The sequence below is a fragment of the Hypanus sabinus genome, chromosome 2 (genome assembly GCF_030144855.1).
Source record: "Hypanus sabinus isolate sHypSab1 chromosome 2, sHypSab1.hap1, whole genome shotgun sequence".
In the NCBI taxonomy this organism is placed as follows: domain Eukaryota; kingdom Metazoa; phylum Chordata; class Chondrichthyes; order Myliobatiformes; family Dasyatidae; genus Hypanus; species Hypanus sabinus.
In genome coordinates this window covers 210,171,026-210,191,212 of record NC_082707.1, presented here as the reverse complement: position 1 = coordinate 210,191,212, position 20,187 = coordinate 210,171,026, and the positions used below count along the sequence as shown (strand labels likewise).

The 20,187-nt window shown below is 43.2% G+C and overlaps 1 protein-coding gene across 1 annotated transcript in view; it reads right to left on the bottom strand.

Moving 5' to 3' along the window:
* The window catches only part of jdp2b (Jun dimerization protein 2b), a 31,228-nt gene extending 11,530 nt beyond the window's left edge, over positions 1 to 19,698 (bottom strand). Inside the window, exon 1 of the mRNA XM_059962878.1 lies at positions 19,362 to 19,698. Coding sequence (XP_059818861.1) covers positions 19,362 to 19,464 — 103 coding nt within the window. The 5' untranslated portion in view covers positions 19,465 to 19,698. The remainder of the gene's footprint in view (positions 1 to 19,361) is intronic.
* Positions 19,699 to 20,187: the final 489 nt, after the last annotated feature.

Below are 20,187 nucleotides of genomic sequence, written 5' to 3'. Positions count from 1 at the left end.
GTGTGAATCTAGAAGATTATTAGGCTAGCAGGAAGGAGTATTTAAGAATGAAATTAGGAGAGCCAGAAGGGGCCATGAGAAAGCCTAGGCGGGCAGGATTAAGAAAAACCCCAAGGCATTCTACAAGTATGTGAAGAGCAAGAGGATAAAATGTGAGAAAATAGGACCAATCAAGTGAGACAATGGAAAAGGGTGTATGGAACTGGAGGAAACAGCAGAGGTATTTAGTGAATACTTTGCTTCAGTATTCACTACGGAAAAGGATCTTGACGATTGTAGTGATGTCTTGCAGCGGACTGAAAAGCTTCAGAATGTAGATATTAAGAAAGAGGATGTGCTGGAGCTTTTGGAAAGCATCAAGTTGGATAAGTCACCTGGACCAGATGAAATGTACCCCAGGTTATTGTGGGAGGCGAGGGGGGAGATTGCTGAGCCTCTGGCAATGATCTTTGCATCATTAATGGAGAGGTGTTAAGGGTTAGGCTACTGTGGGAGGTGAGGGAGGAGATTGCTGAGCCTCTGGCGATGATCTTTGCATCATCAGTGGGGACGGGAGAGGTTCCAGAGGATTGGAGGGTTGCGGATGTTGTTCCCTTTTTCAAGAAAGGGAGCAGAGATAGCCCAGGAAATTATAGACCAGTGAGTCTTATTTCAGTGGTTGGTAAGTTGATGGAGAAGATCATGAGAGGCAGGATTTATGAACATTTGGAGAGGCGTAATATAATTAGGAATAGTCAGCATGGCTTTGTTAAAGACAGGTCATGCCTTAAGAAACATAATTGAATTTTTTGAGGATGTGACTAAATACATTGATGAAGGAAGAGCAGTAGATGTAGTGTATATGGATTTCAACAAGGCATTTGATAAGGTACCCCATGCAAGACATTGAGAAAGTAAGGAGGCATGGAATCCAAGGGGACATTGCTTTGTGGATCCAGAACTGGCTTGCCCACAGAAGGCAAAGAGTGGTTGTAGATGGGTCATATTCTGCATGGAGGTCGGTGACTAGTGGTGTGCCTCAGGGATCTGTTCTGGGACCCCTTCTCTTTGTGATTTTTATAAATGACCTGGCTGAGGAAGTGGAGGAATGAGTTAGTAAGTTTGCTGATGACACAAAGGTGGCGGGTATTGTGGATAGTGTGGAGAGCTGTCAGAGGTTACAATGGGACGTTGATAGGATGCAAAACTGGGCTGAGAAGTGGCAGATGGAGTACAACCCAGATAAGCTAGAGGTAGTTAATTTTGGTAGGTCAAATATGATGGCAGACTATAGTATTAATGGTAAGACTCTTGGCAGAGTGGAGGATCAGAGGGATCTTGGGGTCTGAGTCCATAGGACACTCAAAGCTGCTGTGCAGGTTGACTCTGTGGTTAAGAAGGCATATGGTGTATTAGCCTTCATCAATCGTGGGATTGAGTTTAGGAGCCGAGAGGTAATGTTGCAGCTATATTGGACCCAAGTCAGACCCCACTTGAAACACTGTGCTCAGTTTTGGTCACCTCACTACAGGAAGGACATGGAAACCATAGAAAGGGTGCAGAGGAGATCTACAAGGATGTTCCCTGGATTGGGGAGCATGTCTTATGGGAATTGGTTGAGTGAACACGGCCTTTTCTCCTTGGAGCGATGGAGAATGAGAGTTTTTTTTTAACAAAAAAAAAGATTTACAGAGTGCAACACATAGAACTCAACATAACTTGTGTACGTTCATATATTGTAATAAAATTGATCAAAATGTTATAGCATAACACATAAAGGTATACCACTCTGTAATCAAAAATTTAAAGATAGGTCATACATCATAAAAGAAATTTTTTATATAAAAAAAGTCAACCCCCTACCAAGTACCAAAGAAAAAAGCTGATGGATGACAATGGATAATTAGAAAAAAAAACATACCGTAAATTCCGGACTATAAGCCGCTACTTTTTTCCCACGCTTTGAACACTGCGGCAACACTGCGGCCTATATTACGGTGCGGCTAATGCATGCTTTTTTTTCATGCCGCCAAAAACATTTTGCCTCGTAACAGTAGACCAATAAAATTGATGAGTAGTTCACAGAGGTCCAATGAAATTGTACGATAAATCAAGCGCACTTTCACAATTAAATTATTGTAAATCAGTCATTTGTACTCACCCTCATCAACATGGAAAACACTCGAAGAAAAGCATATGATGCAGCTTTTAAGTTAAAGGCGATCAATCTGGCGGTTGAAGAAGGAAATCGAGCTGCTGCACATAATCTTGGCATAAATGAATCGATGGTGAGACGGTGGAGACGCTAGCGTGAAGAACTGAGTCAATGCAAAAAGACGACAAAAGCTTTCAGAGGTAATCATAGCAGATGGCCCGAACTTGAAAACTTTCTTGAAGACTGGGTTAACACACAGAGAGCAGGCGGCCGCGGTGTTTCCACCGTGCAGATCAGACTGAAGGCTAAAGCAATCGCCACCAAAATGAAAATCAAAGACTTTAGAGGTGGGCCATCGTGGTGTTTTAGATTTATGAGACGAAAAGGCCTGTCCGTCAGGGTACGCACGACTCTGTATCAGCAGCTCCCTCCCGACCACGAGGAACAACTTGCTAACTTCCGCACATTCACTCAAACAAAGATAGCGGAGAATTCCATCGGGCCAGATGATATCATAAATATGGATGAAGTACCTTTGACGTTTGACCTGCCTCTCACTCGGACTGTTAATAAAAAAGGTGACTCGTCCATCACACTGAAAACAAGTGGCCATGAGAGAACGCATTTTACTTGTGTTCTGAGCTGCACAGCATCCGGACTAAAGCTTCCAATGATGGTGATTTTTAAGCGGCTGACAATGAAAATTCAGTGAAAGCTGCCATCAAGAGTACAAACTCAATTCCAGCTGTGATTCCTGGGGGCACCACGAAGTATTTGCAGCCACTGGACATCAGCGTGAACCGGGCATTTAAAGTGGCGCTGCGCGTTGAGTGGGAGGCTTTGATGACGAGTGGCGAGAAATCCTTTACCAAAACAGGACATGCGAAGAGCATCTTTAACTCAAGTCTGCCAGTGGATCCTAAATGCGAGGAGCTGTGTCACAACATCCACCATCACCAACGGGTTTCGAAAGGCTGGACTGCTGCGTGATGAAGAGGACCGCGTGCGCTCAAGTGAGAGCGACAACGAAGAGACTGAAGTGAGTGACGAGATCCTGAGGTTGTTCAATTCGGACACTGAAGAAGAGGACTTTGATGGTTTTATTGCGCAGGAGGAAGATGAAGAAGGCAATCAATAACTTTTCCTGATAGGCTGCAGTATATATATATTTTTTTACCAGTCGTTAGGAGATATTGGAATTTTGTTCGTGCACTGTTCAGTAAAAAAGTATACGCAACGTAATTCGTGTGTTACTGATACGTACGTATATTTAAAAGTAGCTGTGTTACAGGCACTGTTCGAAAAAAAGCATTTGCAATATGTATTTGTTTATGTTACCATACGGATTTAATTAAAAGTTAAAAAATCCTCACGTGTAATATCTTTCTGTGTAAATATCTCATATTACAACGTGGGACACCTGCGGCTTAAAATCTGGTGCGGCCTGTACAAGTACAAAGTTGATTTTCTTTCTAAAATTAGAGCGTGCAGCTTTTAATCAGGTGCGCTCTGTAGTCCGGAATCTACGGTATTCACTTAAGAAGAGAAGATAAAAATATACATAAATGTCTGTGCACTGTTAAACCTTATAAATTGGAAAAGTAATTTAGGAAAGGTCCCCAAATATCATAAAAAGATTGTTTTGAATTTAAGACTGAGCAGCGGATCTTTTCTAAATTTAAATACGACATAATATCACGTAGCCATTGAAGATGTGTAGGAGGGGTAGACTCCTTCCATTTAAGCAAGATTGCTCTTCTTGCTAAAAAAGAGGTAAAAACTAAAACCTGTAGGTTAGGAGTATTTAAAGTTATATCTTCATTTGCAATAATACCAAACAAGGCAGTAAGGGGATTTGGATCAAATTGGACCCTAAAAAGTTGAGAGAAGGTATGAAATACTTTCTGCCAAAACTTTTCAATTGTAGGGCAAAACCAAAACATATGAATTAAAGAGGCATCAGCAGAGTTGCATTTATTACAAAGTGGAGAAACATTCGGATAAAAACTGGAGAGCTTCTGTTTAGAAATGTAAGCTCTATGAACCACTTTAAATTGTAGAAGAGAATGACAAGCACAGAAAGATGATTTATTAACCCGTTTAAGAATTTTATTCCATCTATCATCAGAAATCTGACAATTTAGGTCATCCTCCCAAGCATTTTTTTATTTTATCTAAAAAGTCTTGTCTAGAATCAATCAACAAGTTATAGATACCAGTAATAGAACCATTAACAAAAGGTTTTAAATTTAAAAGATTGTCCAGTAAATTTTTATCAGGACCTTTAGGAAAAGTAGCTAATTGGAAACGTAGAACATCTCTAATTTGAAGCTATCTGTAAAAATATGTTTTTGGGAGTGCAAATGTAGCTGACAATTGGTCAAATGAAGCAAGAGGTCCTGAGATAAACAAGTCCCAAAAACACTTGATACCTAGTTCATCCCAATCTTTGAAGACTTTATCAGTCATGGAAGGCATAAAAAAAAATTAAGGAGAATGGGAGATGATAATGAAAAATTCGCTAAACCAAAATTTTCTAAATAGCAGGAGCTCTGACGGAGATCTTTAATATGTCATTAGAAACGGGGATTGTGCCGGAGGATTGGCGTATTGCTCATGTGGTTCCATTGTTTAAAAAGGGTTCTAGAAGTAAGCCTAGCAATTATAGACCTGTCAGTTTGACATCAGTGGTGGGTAAATTAATGGAAAGTACTCTTAGAGATAGTATTTATAATTATCTGGATAGACGGGATCTGATTAGAAGTAGCCAGCATGGATTTGTGGGTGGAAGGTCATGTTTGTCAAACCTTATTGAATTTTTTGAAGAAGTTACGAGGAATGTTGACGAGGGTAAGGCAGTGGATGTAGTCTATTTGGACTTCAGCAAAGCCTTTGACAAAGTTCCACGTGGAAGGTTAGTTAAGAAGGTTCAGTCGTTAGATATTAATGCTGGAGTAATAAAATGGATTCAACAGTGGATAGATGGGAGATGCCAGAGAGTAGTGGTGGATAATTGTTTATCGGGATGGAGGCCGGTGACTAGCGGGGTGCCTCAGGGATCTGTTTTGGGCCCAATGTTGTTTGTAATATACATAAATGATCTGGATGATGGGGTGGTAAATTGGATTAGTAAGTATGCCGATGATACTAAGGTAGGAGGTGTTGTGGATAATGAGGTGGGTTTTCAAAGCTTGCAGGGAGATTTATGCCGGTTAGAAGAATGGGCTGAACATTGGCAGATGGAGTTTAACGCTGAGAAGTGTGAGGTTCTACATTTTGGCAGGAATAATCCAAATAGAACATACAGGGTAAATGGTAGGGCATTGAGGAATGCAGTGGAACAGAGAGATCTAGGAATAACAGTGCATAGTTCCCTGAAGGTGGAGTCTCATGTAGATAGGGTGGTGAAGAAGGCTTTTGGAACACTGGCCTTTATAAATCAAAGAATTGAGTACAGAAGTTGGGATGTAATGTTAAAATTGTACAAGGCATTGGTAAGGCCAAATTTGGAATATTGTGTACAGTTCTGGTCACCGAATTATAGGAAAGATATCAATAAATTAGAGAGAGTGCAGAGACGATTTACTAGGATGTTACCTGGGTTTCAGCACTTAAATTACAGAGAAAGGTTGAACAAGTTAGGTCTCTATTCATTGGAGTGTAGAAGGTTGAGGGGGGATTTGATCGAGGTATTTAAAATTTTGAGAGGGATAGATAGAGTTGACGTGAATAGGCTGTTTCCATTGAGAGTAGGGGAGATTCAAACGAGAGGACATGATTTGAGAGTTAGACAATAGAGAATAGACAATAGGTGCAGAAGTAGACCATTCGGCCCCTCGTGTCTGCACCGCCATTCTGAGATCATGGCTGATCATTCACTATCAATACCCAGTCCCTGCCTTGTCCCCATATCCCTTGATTCCCCTATCCATCAGATATCTATCTAGCTCCTTCTTGAAAGCATCCAGAGAATTGGCCTCCACCGTCTTCCGAGGCAGTGCATTCCATACCTCCACAACTCTCTGGGAGAAGAAGCTCTTCCTCAACTCTGTTTTAAATAACTGACCTCTTATTCTCAATCCATGCCCTCTGGTACTGGACTCTCCCAACATCTGGAACATATTTCCTGCCTCAATCCTATCAAATCCTTTAATTATCTTAAATGTTTCAATCAGATCCCCTCTCAATCTCCTCAATTCCAGCGTGTACAAGCCCAATCTCTCCAATCTCTCTGCATAAGACAGCCCTGCCATCCCAGGAATCAACCTAGTGAATCTACGCTGCACTTCCTCAATTGCCAGAATGTCCTTCCTTAAACCTGGAGACCAAAACTGTACACAATATTCCAGGTGTGGTCTCACCAGGGCCCTGTACAAATGCAAAAGGACATCCTTGCTCTTGTACTCAATTCTCCTTGTAACAAAGGCCAACATTCCACTTGCCCTCTTCACTGCCTGTTGCACTTGCTCATTCACCTTCATTGACTGGTGAACTAGGACTCCTAGGTCTCTTTGCATTTCTCCCTTACCTAACTCTACACCGTTCAGACAATACTCTGCCCTCTTGTTCCTGCTTCCAAAGTGGATAACTTCACATTTATTCACATTGAATGTCATCTGCCAAGTATCTGCCCACTCACCCAGCCTATCCAAGTCTCTCTGTATTCTCCTAACGTCCTCTTCGCATGTCACACTGCCACCCAGTTTAGTATCGTCAGCAAACTTGCTGATATAGTTTTCAATGCCCTCATCTAAATCGTTGACATAAATCATAAAGGGGGCAGAAGTTTAAGGGAAACACGAGGGGGTATTTCTTTACTCAGAGAGTGATAGCTGTGTGGAATGAGCTTCCTGTAGAAGTAGTAGAGGCCAGTTCAGTTGTGTCACTTAAGGTAAAATTGGATAGGTATATGAACAGGAAAGGAGTGGAGGGTTATGGGCTGAGTGCGGGTAGGTGGGACTAGGTGAGATTAAGAGTTCGGCATGGACTAGGAGGGCTGAGATGGCCTGTTTCCATGCTGTGATTGTTATATGGTTTATATGGTTATATATGGTTATAAATTGAGACCAGATCCTTAAAGTTTGCTTAACAATTATGTTATCTGTTGTTTTATTTGCTGAAAAAAAAGAGTATGATCCAAGAAGAGAGACAATAGAGGAATTTTTTTACAGAATTAACTTCTAAGGAGACCCATAATGGGCAATCTTTACGATAAATATAATAGGACCAGAAAGTAATATTCCTTATATTGGCAGCCCAATAGTAAAACCTAAAATTGGGTAGGGCTAGTCCACCCATCTCTTTATTTCTTTGTAAATAAACTTTACTTAAATGAGCTTGTTTATTATTCCAGATATAGGAGGTTAAAATTGAATCTAAAGAATCAAGGTACGTCTTAGGAATAAAAATAGGTAAGGCCTGAAAAAGATATAAAAATTTAGGAAGAATCTTCATTTTAATCGAATTAATTCGGCCAATTAGGGATAAAGAAAGAGGGGACCATTTAGAAAGCATCTTTTTCACATAATTCAATAAGGGGTTTGTTTTTTTTTGAATAAATTCTTGAAGTTTTTAGTAATTGTTACACCTAAATATGTAAATTGACTTGTAACAACTTTGAACGGAAATTTGGCATTTGATGACATTAGGTCATTTAAAGGAAGTAGCTCACTTTTATGTAGGTTCAGCTTATGTCCTGAAAAAGAACTAAACTGGGAGATTAAAGAAAGAACCGAAGGTAAAGAAGTTTCAGCGTTAGAGATAAAAAGTAAAATATCATCAGCGTATAATGAAATTTTATGAGTCATACCTTCCCTTAGTATACCAGAAATGTCCTTAGCTTCTTGAAATGCTATTGCTAAGAGTTCTATAGCTAAAGCAAAAAGTAAAAGACTAAGAGGACATCCTTGTCTAGTTCCCCGCTGTAATTTAAAGGGCTTAGAAATTTGGGAGTTAGTAATAACCTGAGCGGTAGGAGACAAGTAGATTAATTTAACCCAACGAATAAAATTAGGCCCAAAATTAAACTTTAAAAAGGTCTTAAAAAGATAAATCCACTCAATCCTATCAAAGGCTTTTTCTGCATCTAAGGATAATATACACTCTGGAATTTTTTTGGATGGTGAATATATCACATTCAATAACTGACGTATATTAAAATGTGAGTAATGATTTTTAATAAATCCTGTCAGGTCATGTGATATAATAGATGGTAGAATATTTTCAAGTCTTTGAGCTAAGATTTTGGCTAAAATTTTTGCATCAACATTTAATAAAGAAATCGGTCTGTATGAAGAACATTCAGCTGGATTTTTTTTTTAAGAATAAGAGAAATAAAAGCTTCATAAAAAGATTGAGGGAGTTTACCTGATTTAGAGGACTCTGATAAAACAGAGGATAAATAAGGTGTAAGAAACGTAGTGAAAGTTTTATAAAACTCCCCAGGAAAGCCATCAGGTCCTGGGGTCTTACCAGAATGTAAAGCACGTATAGCCTCAGCCACTTTTTCATTGGAAATAGGCAGATCTAACTGTGTTAGACTATCAGCAGACAATGTAGGAATGTTGATATTACTGAAAAAAGCATTCATATAGGTATCATCTGAAGAAGAGTCAGACTGATACAACTTAAGGTAAAAGTCTTTAAATACGTTGTTAATTTCAGAATGGTCGGATGTCTTAGTTCCATTATCTTTAAAAATTTCTGTGATTTGACGATTAACTGTAAAAGATTGTAAGCGATTGGCTAATAAACTACCAGTTCTATCCCCGTGAATGTAAAATTGTTTTATCTCTCAACAGCTGTCGTTCAATTGGGTAAGTCGGAGAATGAGAGTTGACCTGATTGGGGTGTATAAGATGATGAGAGGCATTGATTGTGTGGATAGTCAGAGGCTTTTCCCCAAGGCTGAAATGGCTAGCATGAGAGGGCACAGGTTTAAGGTGCTTGGAAGTAGGTACAGAGGAGATGTCAGGGGTAAGTTTTTTACGCAGAGTGGTGAGTGTGTGGAATGGGCTGTCAGCGACAGTGGTGGAGGCCAATAAAATAGGGTCTTTTAAGTGATCCTGGATGGCTACATGGAGCTTAGAAAAACAGAGGGCTATTTTCATTAAGGTTCAGCATGGGAGGTTCAGTCTCTAGGTATACATGGTGAGGTAGTAAATTGGATTAGACATTGGCTCAATGGGAGAAGCCAGAGAGTGGTAGTGGAGGATTGCTACTCTGAGTGGAGACCTGTGACTAGTGGTGTGCCACAGGAGTCAGTGCTGGATCCATTGTTATTTGTCATCTATATCAATGATCTGAATGATAATGTGGCAAATTGGATCAGTAATTTTGCTGATGATACAAAGATTGGAGGTGTAGTGGACAGTTTTCAAACCTTGCAGAGGGATTTGGACCAGCTGGAGTAATGGGATGAAAATGGCAGATTGAGTTTAATATGGACAAGTGTGAGGAATTGCACTAAGGAAGGACAAACCAAGGTAGAACATACAAGGTAAATGGTAGGACACTGAGGAGTGCAGTAGAACAGAGGGATCTGGGAATACAGATACATAATTCCCTAAAAGTGGCATCACAAGTAGATAGGGTAGTAAAGAGAGCTTTTGGTACATTGGCCTTTATAAATCAAAGTATTGAGTATAAGAGTTGGAATGTTATGGTGAGGTTGTATAAGGTATTGGTGAGGCCGAATGTCACCAAATTTCAGGAAGGATATTAATAAGGTTGAAAGAGTGCAGAGAAGGTTTACAAGGATGTTGCCAGGACTTGAGAAACTGAGTTACAGAGAAAGGTTGAATAAGTTAGGACTTTATTCCCTGGAGCATAGAAGAATGAGGGGAGATTTGATAGAGGTGTATAAAATTATGATGGATATAGATAGAGTGAATGCAAGCAGGCTTTTTCCACTGGGACTAGGGGAGAAAAAAACCAGAGGAAATGGGTTAAGGGTGAAAGGGGAAAAGTTTAAAGGGAACATTATGGGGGGGCTGCTTCACACAGAGAGTGGTGAGAGTGTGGAATGAGCTGCCAGATGAAGTGGTGAATGCGGGCTCACTTTTGACATTTAAGAAAAACTTGGACAGGTACATGGATGAGAGGGGTATGGGACAATATGGTCTAGGTGCAGGTCAGTGGGATTAGGCAGAAAAATGGTTCGGCACAGTCAAGAAGGGCCAAAAGGCCTGTTTCTGTGCTGTAATGTTCTATGGTTCTATGGCTATGGGTAAAGCTTAGGTAATTCTAAGGTAGGGACATGTTCAACACAGCTTTGTGGGCCAAAGGGCCTGTATTGTGCTGTTATGTTTTCTATGTTTCTAAGAATAATAGGATCTGCCTTAATGTCTTTTGCCCAGTAGCACTCACATATATAGTGATGAAATGCTTTGAGAGGTTGGTCATAACTAGACTAAACTCCGGGCTCCGCAAGGACCTGGACCCACTGCAATTTGCTCATCACCACAATAGGTCAATGGCAGGTACAATCTCAATGGCTCTCCACACATCTTAGACCACCTGGACAACACAAACACCTACATCAGGATGCTGTTCATCGACTATAGCTCAGCCTTTAACACCATCATTCCCACAATCCTGATAGAGAAGTTACAGAACCTGGGCCTCTGTACCTCTGCAATTGGATTGTTGATGATACAACCATTGTTGCTAAAATCTCAGATGGAGACAAGAGGGCATACAGGAGCGAGATATCCAACACTTGGAGTGGTGTCACAGCAACAACCTGGCACTCAACATCAGTCAGATGAAAGAGCTGATCGTGGACTTCAGGAAGGGTAAGACGAAGGAATACATACCAGTCCTCAAAGAGGGATCAGAAGTGGAGAGAGTGAGCAGCTTCAAGTTCCCGTGTGTCAAGATCTCTGAGAAACTAATGTGGTCCCAACATGTTGATGTAGTCATAAAGAAGGCAAGACAGCAACTATACTTCATTAGCAGTTTGAAGAGATTTGCTATGTCAACAAAAAACACTCAAAAACTTCTATAGATGTACCGTGGAGAACATTCTGACAGGTTTCCTCACTCTCCGGTATAGGGGTGCGGGGGGGCGGGGGGCTACTGCACAGGACCAAAGAAGTCTGCAGAGGGTTGTAAATCCAGTCAGCTTGGACATTAGCTTACAAAGTACCCAGGACATCTTCAGGAAGCGGTGTCTCAGAAAGGCAGCGTCCATTACTAAAGACCCCCAGCACCCAGGGCAAGCCCTTTTCTCACTGTTACCATCAGGAAGGAGGTACAGAAGCCTGAAGGCGCACACTCAGTGATTCAGGGACAGCTTCTTCCCCTCTGTCATCCAATTCCTAAATGGACATTGACGCCTTGGACACTAACTCACTTTTTAAATATATATTATTTCTTTGCATGATTTTTAATCTATTCAGTATACGTATACTGCAATCGATTTATTTATTTATTTATTTATCATTATTCCTCTACTATATTATGTACTGCATTGAACTGCTGCTGCTAGGTTCACAAATTTCACCACACATGCCGGTGATAATAAACCTGATTCTGATTCTGAAATGGCAGAGCAGGCTCATGGGCCAAATGGCCTATTTCTACGAGTATATTTTGTGGCCTTATGGCATCCCCCACTTTTTGAGCATTGTTGTTTCCATCCTAGGCCGTGGTGCAACCAGCCAGTGTACTCTCCACTGCGCTACTGTAGAAGCTTGTCAGTTTTAGAAGGCGTGCAGAAACTTCTAAAAAAGTAGAGGCACTGTTGTGCCTTTTTTGAAATGGCAGTTAGATGCTGTTCCCATGACAGATCATCTAAAATGAATGCACCAAAATGATAATAAATTTTCTTTGACTTTACAGATGCTTGCAGATGATAAATGGTATTGTGGACAAGGGAAAAGGTTATCAAATTAAAGAGAGATATTGTTCAGTTGGGTAAGTGGGCAAAGGAATGGCAAATCAATTTTAATCCAGATAAATACAAGGTGAAGTCAGTTGAGGCTGGGATTTTGGCAGTGAATGGCAGGGCCCTGGGAAATGTTATCAAATGGAGACTTTGGGGAGATTACACGGATCCCTGAAAGTGGGTTCAGGGTTCACAGGTAGAAAACGTGGTAAAGGCAGCTTTGGTCAGTCTGAGTGCAAGTGTTGGAGATCACGATGCAATTTTCAGGATGCTGCTGAAGCCACACATGCCCATTTAGCAAACAGTCCACACCTTTATTCTTTCTGCCAAAGTGTATGATCATACACTTCCCAACATTGTATTCCATCCGCCATGTCTTTGTCCATTCTCCAAATCTGTGTAAGACCTTCTGCAGCCTCTCTGCTTCCTCAACACTACCTTCTCCTCCACCTTACTTGGTATCGTCTGCAAACTTGGTCCAAAGCTATCAATTCCATCATCCAAATCATTGACATATAACATAAAAAGAAGCGGTCCCAACACAGACCCCTGTGGAACACAATGAGTCATCAGCAGCCAGCCAGAAAAGGCTCCCTTCATTCCCACATCCTTTGCCTCTTGTTAGTCAGTCAGTCCTACCTATGCAAGTAACTTTCCTGTAATACCTCAGGCTCTTATCTTCTTAAACAGTTTCATGTGTGGCACCTTCTCCACAAGACCATAAGACATGGGAGCAGAAGAAGACCATTCAGCCCATCAAGTCTGCTCTGCCATTTTGTCATGGCTGATCTATAATTCCTCTCAGCCCCAAATTTTCTGCTTCCCCCCACCCACCCCTGTAGCCCTCATTCCCTTCATGCCCTGATCAATCAAGAATCTATCACTGCCTTAAATACACCCTGTGACTTGACCTCCACAGCCACCTGTGGCAACAAATTCCATGGATTTACCACCCTCTGGTTAAAGAAATTCCTTATCTCCATTCTAAAACAACGTCCCTCTATTCTAGACTCTCCCTCCACAGGAAGCATCCTCTCTATCAAGGCCTTTCACCATTCAATAGGTTTCAATGAGGTCACCACTCATTCTTCTGAATTCCAGTGAATAGAGGCCCAGAGCCATCAGACTTACTTCATGTGACAAGCCATTCAATCCTGGAATTATTTTCATGAACCTCCTCTGAACTCTCTTCAGCTCCATCACATCCTTTCTTAGATCAGGGGCCCAAATCTGCTCACAAAACTCCAAGTGAGGCCTCACCAGTGCTTTATAAAGTTTCAACATCACATCCTTGCTTTTATATTCTAGTCCTCTTGGAATTAATGCTGACATTGCATTTGCCTTCCACACCAGAGACTCAATCTGCAAATTAACCTTTGGGGAATCCTGCACAAGGGCCCCCAAGTCCCTTTGCATTTCAATTTTTTGTATTTTCTCTCCATTTAGAAAACAGTCAGCCCTTTCATTTCTTCAACCAAAGTGCATGACCAGACACTTCCCAACAGACATTCCATCTGCCATTTCTTTGCCCATTCTCCTAATCTGTCTGTAGCCTCCCTACTTCCCCAAAACTACCTGCCTCTCCACAAATCTTCATCTTGTCTGCAAACATTGCAACAAAGCTATCAATTTCATCATCCAAATCATTGACATATAACTTTTTAAAAAAGCGACCCAACACAGACCCCTGTGGAACACCACAAGTTGCCAGGTAACCAGCCAGAAAACAGTGAGTATAGGAAGAGAGTGAGGTGGAGGATAAATGCGTGGCTGAGGGATTGGAGCAGGGGGCAGGGATTCAGATTTCTGGATCATTGGGACCTCTTTTGGGGCACAAGTGACCTGTACAAAAAGGACGGGTTGCACTTGAACCCGGGGGACCAATATCCTGGCAGGGAGGTTTGCTAAGGCTACTGGGGAGAATTTAAACTAGGATTGTTGGGGGATGGGAACCAAACTGAAGAGACGGAGGAAGGGATGGTTGGCTCACAAATAAAGAAAGCTTGTAGACAGTGTGAGAGGGAGGATAGGCAGGTGATAGAGAAGGGATGCGCTCAGACCGAAGGCTTGAGATCTGTTTATTTTAATGCAAGGAGTGTTGTGAACAAAGCAGATGAGCTTAGGGAATGGATCAGTACTTAGGGCTGTGACGTTTCGGCCGTTACAGAGACTTGGATGGCTCAGGGACAGGAATGGTTACTTCAAGTGCCGGGTTTTAGATGTTTCAGAAAGGACAGGGAGGGAGGCAAAAGAGGTGGGGGTGTGGCACTGTTGATCAGAGATAGTGTCACAGCTGCAGAAAAGAAGGAAATCATGGAGGGATTGTGTACAGAGTCTCTGTGGGTGGAGGTTAGGAACAGGAAGGGGTCAATAACTTTACTGGGTGTTTTTTATAGACCACCCAACAGTAAGGGGAAATATGAAATCATCAGGCAGGAACTTGGAAACATATATCGGGAATAAATGTTCTCAGGGAAATGTACGGCAGAAATGTGGCAAATGTTCAGGGTATATAGAACATAGAATAGTACAGCACATTACAGGCCCTTCAGCCCACAATGTTGTGCCGACCCTCAAACCCTGCCTCCCATATAACCCCCCACCTTAAATTCCTCCATATACCTGTCTAGTAGTCCCTTAAACTTCACTAGTGTAACTGCCTCCACCACTGACCCAGTCAGTGCATTCCACGCACCAACCACTCTCTGACTGAAAAACCTTCCTCTAATATCCCCCTTGAACTTCCCTCCCCTTACCTTAAAGCAATGTGCTCTTGTACTGAGCAGTGGTGCCCTGGGGAAGAGGCGCTGGCTGTCCACTCTGTCTATTCCTCTTAATATCTTGTACACCTCTATCATGTCTCCTCTCATCCTCCTTCTCTCCAAAGAGTAAAGCCCTAGCTCCCTTAATCTCTGATCATAATCCATACTCTCTAAACCAGGCAGCATCCTGGTAAATCTCCTCTGTACCCTTTCCAATGCTTCCACATCCTTCCTACAGTGAGGCGACCAGAACTGGACACAGTACTCCAAGTGTGGCCTAACTAGAGTTTTATAGAGCTGCATCATTACATCGCATCTCTTAAACTCTATCCCTCGACTTATGAAAGCTAACACCCCATAAGCTTTCTTAACTACCCAATCTACCTGTGAGGTGTTCTGCATAGGTATGTTCCAATGAGACAAGGAAAGAATGCCTTATGAGAATGGGTTGAGTGAACTTGGCCTTTTCTCCTTGGAGTAATGGAGGATGAGAGGTGACCTGATAGAGGTGTACAAGATAATGAGAGGTATTGATCATGTGGATAGTCAGAGGCTTTTTCCCAGGTCTGAAATGGCTAGCATGAGAGGGCACAGTTTTAAGCAGGTGCTTGGAAGTAGGTACACAGGGGACGTCAGGGGTAAGTTTTTTACAGAGAGTGGTGAGTGCGTGGAACAGGCTGCCGGCAACAGTGATGGAAGCGGATACAATACGGTTTTTTAAGAACTCCTGGATAGGTACGTGGAGCTTAGAAAAATAGAGGGCTGTGGGTAACCCGAGGTAACTTCTAAAGTAAGTACGTGTTCATCACAGCATTGCTGGCCAAAAGGCCTGTATTGTGCTGTAGGTTTTCTAAGTTTATCTGTTTCTAAAAGGCTCCCTTTATTCCCACTCTTTGTCTCTTGTTAATCAACCAAAGCTTTATCCATGCTAGAATTGTTCCTATAATACCATGGGCTTGTAGCTTGTTAAGTAGCCTCGTGTGGCCCCTCATGAAAGACCTACTGAACATCCAAGTACACCACATCAACGGATTCTCCATTGTCTATCCTGCTTGTTATTTCTACAAAGAATTTCAACAGATTGATCTGGCAAGATTTTTCCCTGCGTGAGCCATGCTGACCATGGCCTATTTTATCATGTATCTCCAAGTACCATGGGACCACATCCTTAATAACCAACGGTAACATCTTCCCAAACAGTGCAATCACACTAATTAGCCTGATGTTTCCTTTCTCCTGCAGCTCTCCTTTCTTGAAGAGTGGAGTGACATTTGTAATTTTTCAGTCTTCCGGAACCATTACACAATCTAGTGATTCTTGAAAGGTCACTGCTAATGCGTCCACGATCTCTTCAGCCACCTCCTTCAGACCCCTGGGGATTTCTTAAGGTTGTTATAACCGGGGGTGGTAATGGGAATAAGCTCCCAATTCCAATTAAATGTTCCCAATGGTGTGTGCCTAAAAGAGCCTCTGACAACCAAGCCCATCTCCTGGTCTTCACGTGTGGTTTAGCTACTAATCTCAACAGAACTGTTTTTACTGACAGGAGAAGAGGCAAAGGCAGGTTACTGGCACTTCAGCAGATGGAGCCTGTCAGCTGTGGTTGTTAGCTCATCCAGGAGAAGGAAAACTCTGATCTCAAACTTCCACTGCCTTGTGGCTACACCCACTCATAAGGACGTCTTCGGGAGTAAACCCTGAGGGAAAAATCCGGAGCTGGAGTCCCTCAGTCAGCCCTACATTGAGTTCAACACTGACTGGCAACTACAGCAAAGCTGCTGATTCCAAACTGTATTGGTCTCTGCCGTTCCTTTAGGTTCATCAAATGTGCAGAGAGAGAGCTTGCTACATGGACAACAGCTCGCCCTTCATAACATCCTGCCCAGACTTGCGTTACTAGACAGGACACAATATCACAGTCAACTCTGACCAATGGAGGCCTCAACTCAACACCATCTGGTTCAGGTGACTTATCGTCCTTCAGACCTTTCAGTTTCTCCAAGCGCCTTCTCTCTAGCAATCGTAGTCACATACTTCATCACTCTTGACACCTGAAACCTTCACCATACTGCTTGTGTCTTCCACCATGAAGACTGATGCAAAATACTTATTTAGTTTGTCTGCTATTTCTTTGTCCCCCATTACTACCTCTCCAGTGTCATTTTCCAGTGGTCCGATATCCATCCTCGCCTCTTTTGTACATTTTATGTATCTGAAGAAACATTTGATGTCTTTAATATTATTGGCTAGCTTATGTAACACTTACCCAACAGGCTGGTACCCAGGCCATTGGCTAGCTTACTTTCATTTCCATCTTTCCCTTCTTAATGACTTTTTTAAACTGCCTTCTGTTAGTTTTTAAAAGCTTCCCAATCCTCTAACTTTCCACTAATTCTTGCTCTATTATATGCCATTTCTTTGGCTTTAATGTTGGCTTTGACTTCTCGTTAGTCATGGTTGTGTCATCTCGCCTTGATAATACTTCTTCCTCTTCAGGATGTGTATATCCTGAGCCTTCCGAATTGCTTCCCGAAATTCCAGACATTGCTGCTCTGCCATTTTCCCTGCCAGTGTTCTTTTCCAATCAATTCTGGCCAGCTGCTCTCTCATGCCTCTGTAATTTCCTTTACTCCACTGTAATACTGATACATCTGACTTCAGCTTCTCCTTCTCAAATGTCAGGGTGAATTCGATCACATAGAAACATAGAATATTACAGCACAGAAACAGGCCTTTTGGTCCTTCTTGGCTGTGCCAAACCACTGACCTGCACCTGGACCATATCCCTCCATACAACTCGCATTCATGTAACCTGTCCAAGTTTTTCTTAAATGTTAAAAGTGAGCCCTCATTTACAACTTCATCTGGCAGCTCATTCCACACTCCCACCACTCTCTGTGTGAAGAAGCCCCCCCCCCCAATGTTCCCTTTAAACTTTTCCCCCTTCACCCTTAACCCATGACCTCTGACTTTTTTCTCCCCTAGCCTCAGTGGAAAAAGCCTGCTTGCATTCACTCTATCTATACCCATCATAATTTTATATACCTCTATCAAATCTCCCCTCATTCTCCTACGCTCCAGGGAATAAAGGCCTAACTTATTCAACATTATGATCACTTTCCCCTTAAGTTCTGTAATCAACTCTGGTTCATTGTACAACACCCATTCCAGAACAGCTGATCCCCGAGTGGGTTCAACCACGAGCTGTTCTAAAACCATCTAGTAGGCATTTCAGAAATTCCCCCTCCTGGAACCCAGCACCATCCTGAGCCACCCCAGTCCCTCACAGGAAAAGCCCTTCCTACCACTGAGTGATGCCACACTCATGTTCTCTGTGTTATTTATTTACTATTTTTAATTTTTCTGTATTTGCCCTTTGTCTTAACCATATAACAATCACAGCACGGAAACAGGCCATCTCGGCCCTTCTACTCTGTGCTGAACGCATACACTCACCTAGTCCCACTGACCCACCCTCAGCCCATAACCCTCCATTCCTTTCCTGTCCATATACCTATCCAATTTTACTTTAAATGACAATACCGAACCTGCCTCTACCACTTCTACTGGAAGCTCATTCCACACAGCTACCACTCTCTGAGTAAAGAAATTCCCCCTCATGTTACCCTTAAACTTTTGCCTCCACCTCTCAAATCATGTCCTCTTGTTTGAATCTCCCCTACTCTGAGTGGAAAAAGCCTATCCACATCAACTCGATCTATCCCCCTCAGGTCTTATTTTGCACAATGGTTATTTGTCAGTCTTGTATGTAGTTTTTCATTGACTCTGTTGTTCTACTGTGAATACCCACAAAACAGCTACCTCAGGTGACACATAAGCACTTTGATAATAAATTTACTGGGAACTTTTATCAAGTAGCTACATATCATCATATACAACTTTCAGATTCATTTTCTTGTAGGCATTTAGAGGGAAATATAGAAATGCATTTGGAATATTGAATTAATTTTGGTCTTTCTGCAAAAGGACAGATATCACTTAGCCATCCTTCAAAATCGCATATGGATGACAAATCACAAGGGTCCCAGCACCAACGCCACTAGACATGGCCTGTTTTCCGAGGAATACCCTCCGGTTGCAGGAGAGAGCTAACGCCGGGCATCAGGGGAGGGTTGTACATGTCCTGGTCCCAGCAAGATTTCTCCAGTAGGTTCTGCAGACGGTGGGTGTCAGGAGAGATTGAAATGGTCAGATCAACGGTCACCAGGGTTTAAGGGATCTCGCTTATACCTGCCCCCACCACCACCGGCTGGGACAGTCATGCGACTGCGGATGACACCACCTCGACCACCAGTGGATCTGGAGATTACTAACCAGCAGCGAGATGGGGAGAGATCCCCTATTCCCGAGGGAGGGTTCCTGAATTCTCTGCCCAGCAATGTGTTCGAGGCGCCCTGCGGGGAGGGGAAAAGGAAGGAGAAAGGGAGAAAATGGGTAGGGGGCGGAGGGTCCGAGTCTGGATCGAACCCACCCCGCTCCGGCTCGGGGCCCGGACACCTTGATCTGCGGCTCAAGCTTACGCAGCGGAAAAGTTTGGAGAAAGTTTGTTCCATACCTGCCAGACCGCTCCCCACCACCGTCCGCCGCCCACGGACTCCCGGCCGGTCCCGATCCCGGCTCCCGCTTGGCCGTCGCTCCCGCGGACCCGCTCCCTCCATCGTCCGGCCTGGGCCGACAGCGGGGGGAATGCGGAACCCGTCCGCCCCCAAACACGTCACTCCGTCTCCATAACTCGGCCGGAGAGGAAACAACACGTCCGGGCAGTAGGGACGAGGGAGATGGAGCGGGCAGAGGGAGGGGGTAAGAGAGAGAGGAGGGAAGGAAAAATGAGGTGAGGGGGAATAGAGAGAGGGGAGGGGTGAAGGAGGGGCAGTGGGGACGGGAAGGGGGAGGAGGGTAAGGTTTCAGGGGTGGAGGTGAAAGAGGGGAGGGGTTGAGGGTCGGGGTGAAGGAGGGGGTGGGGTTGAGCGGTGGGGTGGAGGGTGGTGAAGGAGGGGTGGGGTGAGGAGGGGAATTGAGAGGGAGGGAGGGAAGGGGGTGAGGAAGTGGGAATAGAGGGGAGAGGAAGGAGGGATAGAGAGCTGGGGAAGAGAATGGAAGGGGGGAATAGGGGTGGTGAGAGGGAGGGGAAAAGGGGTGGGGGTAAAGAGTGGTGAGGGGAAGGGGAAAGAGAGGGGGAGAGGGAAGGTGGGAAGGATAGAGGAAGAAAATGGTGAAAGGGAGGGGGAAAGAGAGGGAGAGGGAGGCAGAGGGAAGATGTCCTGGAGCCTGTTGGTCTGGGATTTTATGCTGCAGGACCACTTCCTGGATGGTAGTAGCTGGAATAGATTGTGGTTGGTCAGTGGTGGACAGTACCAGGACAATGGTCAATGACGGAGAGA